This window comes from Oryctolagus cuniculus, chromosome 14 (genome assembly GCF_964237555.1).
Source record: "Oryctolagus cuniculus chromosome 14, mOryCun1.1, whole genome shotgun sequence".
Classification (NCBI taxonomy): domain Eukaryota; kingdom Metazoa; phylum Chordata; class Mammalia; order Lagomorpha; family Leporidae; genus Oryctolagus; species Oryctolagus cuniculus.
In genome coordinates, this window is record NC_091445.1 from 2,485,753 (window position 1) to 2,498,515 (window position 12,763).

General features: G+C 56.5%; 1 protein-coding gene across 5 annotated transcripts in view; it reads right to left on the bottom strand.

Moving 5' to 3' along the window:
• Nucleotides 1-7,209: 7,209 nt before the first annotated feature.
• The window catches only part of LHFPL2 (LHFPL tetraspan subfamily member 2), a 110,929-nt gene continuing 105,375 nt past the window's right edge, over nucleotides 7,210-12,763 (bottom strand). For all 5 annotated transcript variants that reach the window (XM_070056314.1, XM_070056315.1, XM_070056316.1 and 2 more), the window contains one exon: nucleotides 7,210-10,073. In XM_070056314.1, coding sequence (XP_069912415.1) covers nucleotides 9,817-10,073 — 257 coding nt within the window. In that variant the 3' untranslated portion in view covers nucleotides 7,210-9,816. The remainder of the gene's footprint in view (nucleotides 10,074-12,763) is intronic.

A 12,763-nucleotide genomic window follows, 5' to 3' on the forward strand; every position in this document is an offset into this window, starting at 1 on the left:
CGTGTGCGCCTGTGATTCTGAACACCACATTCAGGTGAACGCTGTGTGCATTCAGAGGAACTTAGCGCCGACGGCTTAGCGTCGGAGCAGCTTTCCGTTTCATTTCCTCACGCAGTCTGTGCGTGACTGTCAAGTGCTGAACACGGTAACTGGTGAGAACTGAGGTTAAGCAGGACAGCTGCTCTTCCGTTGCACTGACGGACGTGGGCTTCGCCCCTGTGATATGCACCACTATAAGATAAAAATAGAGACTGTTTTTTAGTTAGATTAAAAATGGGTAAAGTCCCATGGCTGCTTTCTCCTTATGGGTTAGAAAAGGGTGCTTGTGTTTCTGGTGGTGTGCTGATTCCGTGGAGTCCGTGTGCTGTGTTGTAACCTTGCCACCCGTTGCTGTTGAGGTACCACATTGTGTGTTGTTTGGCTAAAGATGGAAAATGTAATCTGCTGTATTGCTCATCACGAGTCGTTGTTTTGAAAAATACTTGTTAAATTAAAAATGGGAACACTGTTTTTTATCTCCTGAGTGTATCTAAGAAGGTGACTGGATTTTCACACTTCGTGTACCAGGAAAGAGTCTTCACCTGTGTTTCGTGTTGTGACAATATATAATCTGCTTCTTGAGGATTTATACGGCTGGGTTTCTGCTCGTTTGTCGAAGTTGTTTGTCATAGCCTAATGCCTTCTATACCCATTATGTATTTTCTGAAAATGCTAGTGTTAGCACCTCATTCTGCATCTTCATTGGTAAAAGCTGGGTTTAGCATGGCTTTCTATATGCAGAGTTTGTTATATTTTGGGCATTTTTATGATATGTATAGCTTAAAACTGTCATAACACCTTCTCAGTGTATCTCCTTTCATTTTTTTTCTTAAGAAAAATGTTTAGAGGAATTTGTTGATTCATGTGGTGAAGTCCAATAGGGGTGAAATTATAGTGGTTAATTTAAGAATCATAGAGAGTGGCTTAAAATAGAGAACAGCTTACTTTGGTAAATTTTCAAGTACCACAGTATACATTTATTTAGAGTACTGTAGAATAATGTATTTCAAAACATTAAGGTTGTTTGGGATTTTTAAAAAAATATTTTATTTATTTATTTGGAAGAATTAGAGATCTTCCACCCACTGGTTCACTCCCCTAATGGCCACAGGGCTGGGCTGGGCCAAAAGCAGGAGCCAGGTGCTTCCTTCAGGTCTCCCGCGCAGGTGCAGGGGCCCAAGCACTTGGGCCACCCTCCAGTGCTCTCCTGGGCTCATTAGCAGGACCTGGATCAGAAGTGGAGCAGCCGAGACCCAAGCCAGTGCACGTATGGGATGCGGGCACTGCATATAGCTGTTTAACCTGCTATACTACCTGCCCTTGGATAGTTTTTAATTAAACTAAAAAGTTGTATCCCCGGGCCAGTACTGTGAAGTAGTGGGTAAAGCCACCGCCTGCAGCGCCGGCATCCCATATGGGCACCGGTTCTTGGCTGCTCCACTTCCAATCCTGCTTTGTGCTATGGCCTGGGAAAGCAGTGGAAGATGACCCAAGTGCTTGGGTCCCTGCACCCACATGGGAGACCCGGAAGAAGCTCTTGGCTCCTGGCTTTGGTCTGGCCTAGCTCCGGCCGTTGCAGTCATTTGCGGAGTGAACCAGCAGATGGAAGACCTCTCTCACTTTCTCTCTCTCTCTCTCCCTCCCTCTCTCTCTCTGCCTCTCTGTAACTCTTTCAAATAAACAAATCTTAAAAATTTTTTTGAAGAATTAAAAAAAATGTATCCCTGTGGTTAAGTATTATGAGATGTGAAATATTTGCACTGGAATTTTAGAGTACATTTTATAAAAGAGCATGCTGACTGCATTGGTGAGTTTTTAATTTTTTATTTTAAAATATTAATTAGAAAATGAAGACGCAAGAAAGCTCTCCCGTTAGCTGGCTCAGCCCTCAGATGCCTGCAGCAGCTGGAGCTGGGCCCGGTGGAGCTGGGAGCTGCACGCCGGGCGCCCACGTGGGGGCAGGGACCCAGCTCCTTGAGCTGTCACCAGCTGCCTCTCAGGCACACACCCACCAGGAAGCTGGAGTCAGGAGTGGCGCCGGGACTTGAACCCAGACCCCGAGACCACGTGCCCACCCTGGCGTGGGTATCCTTAAACTTGATTGCAGTGCTTGGTCACAGTGTGTGCAGCACTCGAGCAGGGTCTGTGGAAACTCCGTCAGGTAGCCGTTGCTGCTGGTCCATTGCGCACGGGCAGGTGACTCGGACCGGAAGATGCTGAAGTGGGAAGATGTTGCTTCCCAGCCCCCCTGTGGCTTTTGTGTTCACATTTAGCTGTTTGGGTTGAGTAAGACAGAAACCTTCCGGCTACAGAGTGTTCACGAGCACCGTTCGTGCTTTCAGATGGCAGAACACGGGAGTGGCCTTCGGAAGCGCCGTGAGCGCTGTGTCTCGTGTTCATCCAAATCCAGGTTGACTTTGCAGCCCCCAGCTGTCCGGCCTGGGCGCGATGGCCAGGCTACGCTGCAGCCCGCTCACTCTCACCTGGAGCAGGGTCAGGAGTGGCGCCCTTCTCCTGGGAGCTTTCCATCTACTGTGCAAGATGACGTCTCCGCACCGAAGCAGGTGGACTTCATACAGCCACACCAGGCAAGAACTGCCCGTGAATTCTTGGGTTGTTTCAGGACTTCCTTAGCTGTAATACCACGGTTCCTTGTCTTTTGTATTTTGTGGGCACATGATTTTCCGGGTGCAGCAGCTGCTAATGTTAACGGTTTGCAGTGTTCTGTTGCAGGTGTTGGGGGCTGGTGAGGGGGAAGAGCAGATTCAGAGTCCTTCACCTGGCGCCCGGGGTCCCACAGCATCCGGTGTCCTTCCACGGAGATGGAGCCCCCTGGGCGTGGACGGCCTGCAGGTTTTCGTTTTTGAGTGTGAGAGTGGTGCATACCTCCCGTAGATAACTGAAAGACGTGCGACGTGGTAGACGGGAGAATTTAAAAAATCCTGCATTCTGTCACCTAGGGCACTCTTATGTTGTTGTTTTTTTTTCTCTTATTTTTCTGTGCAGTGTATTATTTATAGACTTAAGGGATATAAGCAATATGTTTTTAAGATAATATTTTCCCTGTCTTGGCATTTTATGGTAATGGATTGATAGTTTAGTTTTGAAAAATCTTTTAATTTATAAAGTCAGTGCACATTCCAGTATAAATTGTAGAAAATACTAAAAAGCCAAAGAAGACAACTAAAATTGCTGATCATCTTTACACCCGTGAGTAATTTCTGTTGAAGCCTGACGTACACACTTATATTCATTTTTACAGGCCTGAGTAACTTCTGTTAAAGCCTGCTGTATACACTTGATTGATTTTTGTACCCGTGAGTACTTTCTGCTAAAGCCTGGCGTATGCACTTGCATTAATTTTCACACTCACAAGTCCTTTCTGTTAACACCTGGCGTATGCACTTGCATTAATTTTCCTAGGAAGAATTCCTCTTCCTGAGACGGAGCAGGGCTGAGCCCCCCTCCCCTCGCGGGCTGTTTGCACGCCGTCACAGCCCGATCCTGTGCTGTCTGCCGGCCCAGCGGCGGCCTCCGCGTTTTGTCCTGGAGGCGACTGTGTCCTCAATGACACTGCCCCAGATGTGGGGGCGCTGGGCGCCATACTGTGCGTGGAGAAGCAGCACCGCGGCGGCCGACCTGCAGTCGGGCAGGGAGGACGGACGCCGGGGCACCGGGGGCGCCGGGCAGCTCTGTGCCTCCTCCTGCTAGGCTTGACGCTCTCTCCCGTTTTCCTCCCAGGGCCGACTGGGCAGCTCAGCCAACAGAGCGGTCGGTTATCTTTTCTCCGCTGCCTCCAAGTGCATGCAGGGCTTCTTTGCCCCTTTCTGAATGTGTTCTTCAGCCGCCAGCCATCGCTCTGGCTGCGTGCATCCAAGTCGTGCCACTCCTGTAGGTTCTGATCGCCCAGTGCTGTTCTTACAGCCCGTTCCCCAAGGCCTGTGCTGTTCTGAGCTCCGGCCCTGGCTTCTGCTGGGTGTGCGTGTGTCCAGGCGGCCTGGGAGGGAGCTGCCACCACCGCCTCCGCCCGCAGCCCACACAGGCTCTCCTCCTCGAAGTCTTCCAGACCAGTGAGTTTCCACAAATGATCGGGGGTGTGCTGCTGAGGACCTGGGCTGCCCGTTGCTGGGCCCTGCCCGGTGCGATGGGTTTCTTTTGGTTTTGCTGTGTCTCCTGCCTCCACGGAGCGGGCGTCCACTGGAGGGCCGAGGGAGCACGCGGTGGCCGCAGGGAGCCAGCCCTCTGGGCTCTCGGGGAAGTAGGTCGGTTCTGAATTGGGTTCTGACACAAAGTACAGTGCTAACAGCAGCTCCTAAGTGATTGTCTTTCAGTCTCCTCATAGTAACTGTGACTTATTGAGGACTTGATGCACACTGGAGGCCACACTAAATGCTTCCCGTACGTCACTCAGCCCTGATGTGAGCCCCACGATGCCATTCCTGTGACCAGTCCCTGTCGGGGGTGGGGGGTGCTGGGCCAGCCAGGTCCCCGCCTGCCGCGGCCACGCAGTGGCCCTCTCTCCGCTGTTCCGTGTTCCCTCTGTCCTGCCACATTTCCAGTCATCCCTGTCCATCCCTCAGGAACGGCGAACACTAGGCCGACAGCCGAGGAAGAGCGAGAGCGTGGCCGGGGTCTCCAGACCAGAGGCTGCGCCCTACCCTGACGGTGAGTACCCGCCGCCTTGGGCGCGAACTCGAGGTGCAGACGAATCCTTACTAGGCTGACTGTGCGCTTACGTGGGCCTAACAGCTGCTTCCTCTGGAAGGGAGATCCCGTGTGGTAAGAAGCTGCAACCATCGGCGCCTCCCCGTCACGCACCTGCTGAAGTTAGAAATCACGGCTGCGTGTGCACTGGCACACTCCCGTCCCCAGCCCTGGACTGCCAGCTGCACGGCCCAGGCTGCCCTCCCCGCCCCGCCCTCCCCTCTGTGACTGCACCGCTTGCCACCCTGCGCACGGCGGCTCTGGCAGTCACCCTGGCCTTGGCCGGTCTCCGGGCCCTGCGTCCCGTGTCCCACTGTTGTCTCCACCCTCAGAGCCGTCACCCAGGCGTTCTGCTCTCGTGAACGGATTACTCTGCTGCTCCCCAGATACAGCTACCTGCGGCCTGCCTGGAAAGACAAGGGTCTGCGAAGTCTTGGCTTTGCCTGTGGTTTCGGTTTGGCTGCTTTCTCCTGTCGGTGCGCTTATCCGTATGCTGTGTAGCTGAGCCAAGTCAGGTCCCTGAAGACTCGCCCTGCACAAGTGTTGAGGGTGCTGGGTGCAGAGTGCGAGGGAGACGGCAGCGGGAAGGCGGCGGTGCACGGGCCCCAGCACGCCAGGGGCTGCTGCCGAGGGCCGGAAGTCAAGACGATTGTGGGTCCTGATACTCTGAGGAGCAGCGGACGCAGGCCTCTCCGCCCTTGTCCTCGGAGAGCTGAAGGAGGCATCAAATTATCTGAAACCGTATCTGAAACCTAACACAGGAGCGCGACCCCCGTAAAGCCATTTGCAGGGCAGTAAGGCTGCGGGTGCTGGGCTGCGTCACGCAGCGCTCGGGCGCCCTGGAGTAAGCGCAGCGTGTTCCAGGCGGATCAGAGCCGGGACGCTGAGGCAGGCAGGGCTTGGGGAGCACGCGGGAGGGTTCCCTTCCTCCGCGTCGCCACATCACAAGTGAGATAGCAGCTACGTTTCTCTAACCTCGGATCACTCGGATCATGATTTGTTCAGAACACATTTTCTGTAGTGATTCGTAGGGCTTCGGCAGTTTTCCGCATTGGTTTCTTTTGGGAAACCTGGCAGGTGTGGAGTGTTGAGAAACCAGGTGTAAATGGTTCAGCTGCCCCAGGCCCTCGGCCGGGGTTGCTCCTTCCGTTAGACAGGAAGTGCCTCGCGGGAGCTGCAGAGCTGACTGCGTTCACAGACCGGGCTACTTCGCGTCATCTTCGAGCTCCTGAATTAGGATTAGGCCTGTTGTGTGTGAGGCCTTGGGTGGCTGGGACCACAGGAAACGTGGGTGTGGAGTGGCCATACACCTGAATCATGGGCTTCTCCTCTCTCCCCACTTTTTTTAAGATTTATTTATTTGAAAATCGGTGTGGCAGAGAGAGAGAGAGAGAGAGAGAGAGAGAGAGAGAGAGAGAGGCAGGCCTTCCATCGCTGGTTCACTCTCTAGTTGGCCACAATGGCCAGAGCTGTGCTGATCCAAAGCCAGGAGCCAGGAGCCTCTTCTAGGTCTCCTACGCAGGTGCAGGGGCCCCAGGACCCAGGCCATCTGCTGCTGCTTTCCCCCAGGCCACAGCAGAGAGCTGAATTAGAAGTGGAGTAGCCGGGACTCGAACCGGCGCCCATATGGGATGCCGGTGGTAGCTTTACCTTTTCTGCCACAGTGCTGGCCCCTTTTCTCCCCACTTTTTGAAAAAAAAAAATATTTGACAGGCAGAGTAAGAGAAGGAGAGAAGCAAAGAGATCATCATCTGCTGGTTTGCTCCCCAAATGGCCACCACGGCAGAGATGGGCCAGACCAAAGCCAGGAGCCTGGAACTCTATCTGGGCTCCCAAGTGGGTGGCAGGGGCCCAAGCACTTGGACCATCTTCCACTGAAGTCCCAGGCCATAGCAGGGAGCCGGGTCGGGACTGGAAGATGAGCAGCTGGACCTTGAACCGGTGTTCCCATGTGGGCACAGGTGTCACGGGTGCTGCACCACGATGTGCCCTCCAAACCTTGTTTTGAGACATTTCCTTCCCAAATGCCTGCAGCAGCTAGGGCTGAGCCGGGAGCTGGACACACAACCGGGTGTTGCAGGGAGGTGACAGGAAGCTGGAGCCAGGACTCAGACCCCGCTCTGGTGTGGGACCCCGGCCGGTCTCTCTGGTAGGCTGAATGTCCCCACCACCTTTGGTGTAAAGAAAGATGTGTCTTTCAGGTAAGAAGGTAATTCCCCAGCTTGACTTTCGGATTCTGCCAGTTTATAATTATGTCGAGTTTCTCCCAGGAAGAAATACACTTAATTAGGTGTTAACGGTAACCTGGGCAGGGCCGTCTGTTACTAGCAGAACAGCTGAGAAAACCTGAATCTTTTTTCCTTACCGATACGATGTACAATACTTAAAACACCTCCCAGTCCAAATATATTTTATCAAATTATCCGTATCATATTGAACCCATTATAATCAGACTGGAAAGAAAAATAATTTGCAAAATTTGGTTTAATTCAGACCGGGGGAGGGGCGAGGAACACACTGGAAATATATGTACACGGGGACCTAACCCGCTAAGGAACAGGGTCGGTTTACAGGACACGAGGAGAACCACCAGTCGGAAGGCTCAGGAGTCCACAGCTGTCAGTCCCATTTCACATTGGCTCAGGGGGTGCGTGTTCCTGCAGAGCACCTCCCGCCCCGGCTCCGGGCCTCCCCGCCGCTCAGTCCTTGGGCCCTCGGGCGTCAGTGCTGCCCAGGGACTCCCGGCGGCCACAGCGAGGTCTGTTCTCAGCCGGACGCTGCCGGCGCAGGAGGAGTCGGGTCAGCCCTTCAGCAGTGGTCTAGCATTAACACGGTCTGCACAGGCACGCTCAGAAGAGCCCTCAGGGATTATGTACCAGCTACGAGTTACCACACTAGCAGGAAAGCTTCACATTTCACACGAAAGACGAGCATCAGCTGGCCCGCTCTGCTGGCGTCAGGCTCACATACAGCTAGTGATTACGCGAATGGAGACCCAGGGGAGCGTGGTCCATGCCAGTCTCCTCTTCACGTAGGATCTGTGTAGCATTAGCATCGTTAGGAGTTTCATGAAGGCAGCAATGTTTAACTCTTCTTTGCCAAAACATCTCTGTTTTGACTCCTGTCCAGTTTCCGAAAAACGCAACACACATACGCCTGTTATTGCACATCTTTCACACAAATCTGTGTATGTGTAATATACATATATACTTTAAATACGCTACACGTACAAAAAGACTATGGCACGTTACAGAGTACACGTCTACCAGAGATCAGTACACCACAGATGTCCGAGCACTCTCCAGAAAGCCGCACACACTCGGGCAGCATCGCTGAATTCGCACACAGGTTTAAAGGATCCACAAAGGTCCGAGTGGATGCCGGCAGTCGTGCAGGGCCGGGGAGCAGCGCTGGTTATGGCTGGGGCCCAGACTGGCGTCCCGCGGCGGCTGGCTCAGGCGCTGACGGCAGGGGGACCGAGGGGGACCGAGTGGTCATCGTACTGTCTCTGGAAGCAGAGCGGGGCTGTGCTGTGCGCGGGCAGTGGTCAGTGGTTTGGGCTTGTGTGTGCATGCGTGTGTCCGAAGCCTGGACGTGAACGCGCTGACCCCAGCGGGGCTCGGTTCTGGCAGTGGGGTGCGTCCTCCCAGGCACGGTCAGGGTGGCCTCAGCCTTGGGGACGCAGCAGGGGCGGCGCCTGCACAGGAGCGGAGGCTTCACCTGCCTGGGGCTCGGGCGCAGACGGGGACGATTCCCCAGTGGTGGAAACGGGCTGTTCGTCCTGCAACGTCCCGCCGCGGTGTCAGCGTCGGCACAGGGACTCAGAGGACGGAGCCCTGGCCCCTGGCGGTCTCCTCGGCCGCTGGGAAGCCATGTTTACCCCACGTCCCTGCACGTGGCTGACGGAGAAACGGGAGCTCCGCCCGAGCCTGCCCCGGGGGGAGGTTCTGTTCAGCGTGGCCTCCGCCGCCCCAGGCCTGGTTCCAGGGTCAGGGAGCTTTGATGGGACTCCTGGGGCAGTGCGGGCCGGGAAAGCTGGTCAGCACCTTGCTCACAGCAGTGCCGAATCGGAACGATTCTGCAGCCGCAAGTGAACGCCGCGGGAACCGAGACCGGTACTTCCTCCCCTCCTGAACGCGGCCCTGGCTGGCCCGGCTGAGTGCCTGCTGCTTCGGGGGCACCGGGACCGCCCCGTTCTGGGACAGCCATGAAGCCGGATGAGACACCCCGCGTCCTTCCTCCCCGTGGCACCAGAGCCTTTGTGGACAGGCGCCGTGAGCTTGGCCCGGGCTCCCGTCGTGGCTGGGGTATGTTTCCTTGGCAATGACGTCTTCGCTGCTGCAGACTCACGTTCCTCCACTCTGCTTTCAGAATCCACACCTGTACCTGGAGGAACCCAACCCCACGGCTGCTCCTCTCCCCCTGCTGCCGGCGGGCGCCGCGGGTAGCAAGCAGGGAGCAGCGGGACGTGCAGATTCCGTCCCGAAGCCCAGGAGAATGTGACTTGGGCTCGGGGGCGGCTGGCTGGGTGCTGGCCAGGTCGCTGGGCAGAGGACGCTGGTCTTCAGGAGCGAGACTCTACTGGGATGCTCAGGTGAGTGCCCAGGGCCTGCCTCCACCCCCACTGATATTCCCAAAGTTCCAAGAGTCAGGGCTGAATTGATCCAGCTTGGTTAGCTAAGCACGAGCCAGCGTGCGGGGGGCCCGCCCACACATGTCCTGCCCCAGTGGTCTGTGGTCTTCCTGGAGCGGAGGGAAATGCAGCCACCGACCCGACATCACTCTGGGGTTGAGATGCTCACGGCGTGCAGGTTGGGGGCCGGGACAGGAGCATGCTGGGAACGGCCTGCAGCTGAGGCTGCGAGTTACAGACAACGGCCGCCCTGAGCCCGAGGGTGATGGGTCTGCATGCACGCCAAGGCTGAGGACCACCGGCGTGCCGCGGCCCTCGTGTCCGGTAGCCTGGCGTGGCTGGAGGTTGCATCTCCTTCGTCCCTGGAAGGCCTGGGGCTGTGCACGTGGCTGTGGCAGGGGAGGCTGGCTGGAGGCCAAGGTTGCAGCGTGGACAGGGCCCTAGAGCAGGCAGATGAGGGTTTTGCCCTCTTCGATCTCTTCCTGGACTTTGTCGCTGGAGGTGGCGATCTCGGCCTGTGCAGAGAAGACGGCGCACACGAAGGTGAGGACCGTGCCGCCGATGGCTGTGTAGAAGGCCCAGCCCAGGGAGCAGTCTCCAGGCTTGTAGGCAGACGCGTAAGGTCCGCAGTAGTCTATGGCCTTCTGGCAGCCCCAGCCCGCAGGGTAGAGTATCAGCCCGAGGATGAGGAAGAGGCCTGTGGGAGGAGAGAAAGCAGGTGAGACTCGCGCGGCAGTGGGCAGCGGCCGCACCGACTCTGCCTGCTCTGGGCGTGGCCTCGGCTCCTCCCCCAGGAGGGCCTGCAGGCACGGGGGCCTGCTCTGGAGACGCCATCTTGCTTCCTGGTGATTTGCACAGGGCCCTGCGGTGGCGCACGGGGGCCTGCAGGCCGAACGGGGCTTTCTCAGTCACGTCTGCCGGAGCACGGCCACGCCCGTTCCCCCACGGTCTGCCCCGGACCACGCGGCCTGCAGATCCTGGACTGCTGCCCGCCTGCTCTCTGCAGCAGGATGCGCAGAGCCCCCTGATGCCCACAACGTGCAGGAAGCAGGGGTCCCTGTGGGAGGCCGGCTCTTAGCCCGAGTCTGCACCCGCGGGAGCAGCGGATTCTGGATCTACGTGTGTAGTTAGAAAGGAGAATTTTCTCTCTGGAAGCTTTTCAGTGGACTGGCCTGCAGTCACCAAGCAGCTCTGCCTCCGTCCTGCTGCCCCCCCCACCCCAGTCACTTTAACCGTTTTGCTCTTCCCTGTGGCGTCCCTGCTCACCGAGTCCCCCGAGTCTGAGAGCCCCGTCCCTGCCTGGCCTCACGAGTGTGGGGGCTGGGGCTGTGCAGGCGAGGCCCACACCCCCTGCACACCAGCAGGTGCCAGCCTGTGCCAGCCCACCCCGCCCTGGGCCTGGCCCTGGCCTCTATCTAGCGGAAGCCTCTCCTGAGAGACGCGGGGCCCAGAGCTGACCCAGCAAAACCTGGGGAGGAAGTCCCCTCACGAGGTCTTCACTTCCCCACAAAGAGGCAGAGTGCAGGGCGGCTCCGCCCACCCGGCAGGGGACGCTTGGTTCTGATCCCGACCCTGCCTCCCTCCCGGGCCTCGGAACAGGCACCCTGGGCTGCCAGCTCAGCCTGGGCTCCACGTGCTGTTCTCCCCCACTCCCTGCGTGCAGCCTCCCGGGGTGGGGGGCACAGTGGGCACGGGCAGCTCAGGGACAGCGTTTGACATCCCCGAGGGCACCCTCCAAGCTGGCTTCACGGGTCACCGTTAGAACAGAGGGGTCCCGTGGGCCCCAGCTCGGGCCATCGTCCAGCTTGGAGGGTGCGGTAGAGCAGGGGGCGCTCGTGCATGGCTGCCCCGCCCCCCACTCTGTGGTGTGAGCTGTGAGGCCGGCCTGGGGGCTGTTCCTGAACCCCGGCTCGAAACCATGCAACAGGCGACAGCGGGGGACAGCCCAGCACCACGGCGAGGTGCACCGAGAGAGGCCCGGTTGGCAGTAGGAGGCAGCGCCGCTGACCCTGCACCCGCATGCCGGACTCGCCTCGGCCCACAGGTGCTTCCCAACCGTTCCCAAATCTGCTTCACGCCCTGTGGGAGAAAAAAAGGTGATTGACAAGCGAAGGCACATAATTATCTGGGTCAAAACAGTTCAGTCCAGACCCATAGAGTAAACACTTTCAGCTCTAAGCCCCATGAACAAGTGGAGTTTTTTTTTTTTTCCAAGTTATGGATTCAAAGAAACTACTATTAAAATGTCCGCACTGTCCAAAACAATCTGTAGATGCAACACAATCTCCATCAAAATACCAGCCACATCTTCTACAGAAATGCATACAGAAGGTAAAAATCCCCGCAGCCACAGCAATGCCGAGTGACCAGAACAGAGCTGCAGGCACCACACACGTGCTTTCAAGATACAGCGCAGAACCACCGAAACCAAAACAGCGCGGTGCTGGCACAGGGACAGACACACGGGCCCCTGGAACACAGACCCCAGGAACCACCCGCACGTTTATGATCAGCTGATTGCTGACCGATAAGCCGAAAACAAACTGCAGAGGAGGAGGACTCTCTACCAATGGTGTTAGAAAAACCAATTAGCCAGACACGGAAGATTGAAACCTTTTACCCTCTAAAAATCAATCAGAATGGATCAAAGACCCAAATGTAAGACGTGAGAATGGCTCCTTCAAGACGTGAGTACAGGCAGTAATGCTTTGGACGACTCCAGAGGCACAGGCAGCGGAGGCGAAACGAGGCAAATGAGATCACGTCAGCCAAGACGTTTCCGCACAGCACAGACAACGGAGCGAAGAGCCGGCAGATAGGACGGAGAAGATACTTGAAAACTGTAAGGGTTCATATCAAAAACATGTAAGGAATTTTACAAAAACTATTCAGTTAAGAAAGGGACAAAGGAAGAAATACAAATGGCCAAGGAGTGTATGAAAAAATGCTTCATCTCACTGTCATCAGGGATCAGCAAATCTAAACACAGGTCTCGTTCCAGCCCGAGTGACTCTTACCAAGAGACGAAAGCACACTGGCAACCTCAGTAGACCCACTGCGGGAGCGCAGCGGCAGGGCGCTCCCTCCGATCCCACGTCTGGTTACGTCCATCCACAGGAAGTGGACCTACACTCCCGTGCTCACCGCAACACTGTTCACAACAGCCGAACTACGGCTCAGTCTAGATGTCCACTTGGGCCATCCTCTGCTGCTTTCCCTGGCGCATGAGCAGGGAGCTGGATCAGGAGTGGAGCACCTGGGACTCGAACCGGAGCCCATATGGGATGGGTGGAAGACAGAGGAAGTGTGACACACACAGACACACACCTGTAGCAAAATGGACTGAACCAACAGGGGTGACGAGGCGGGCGCACAGGGATAGCACCG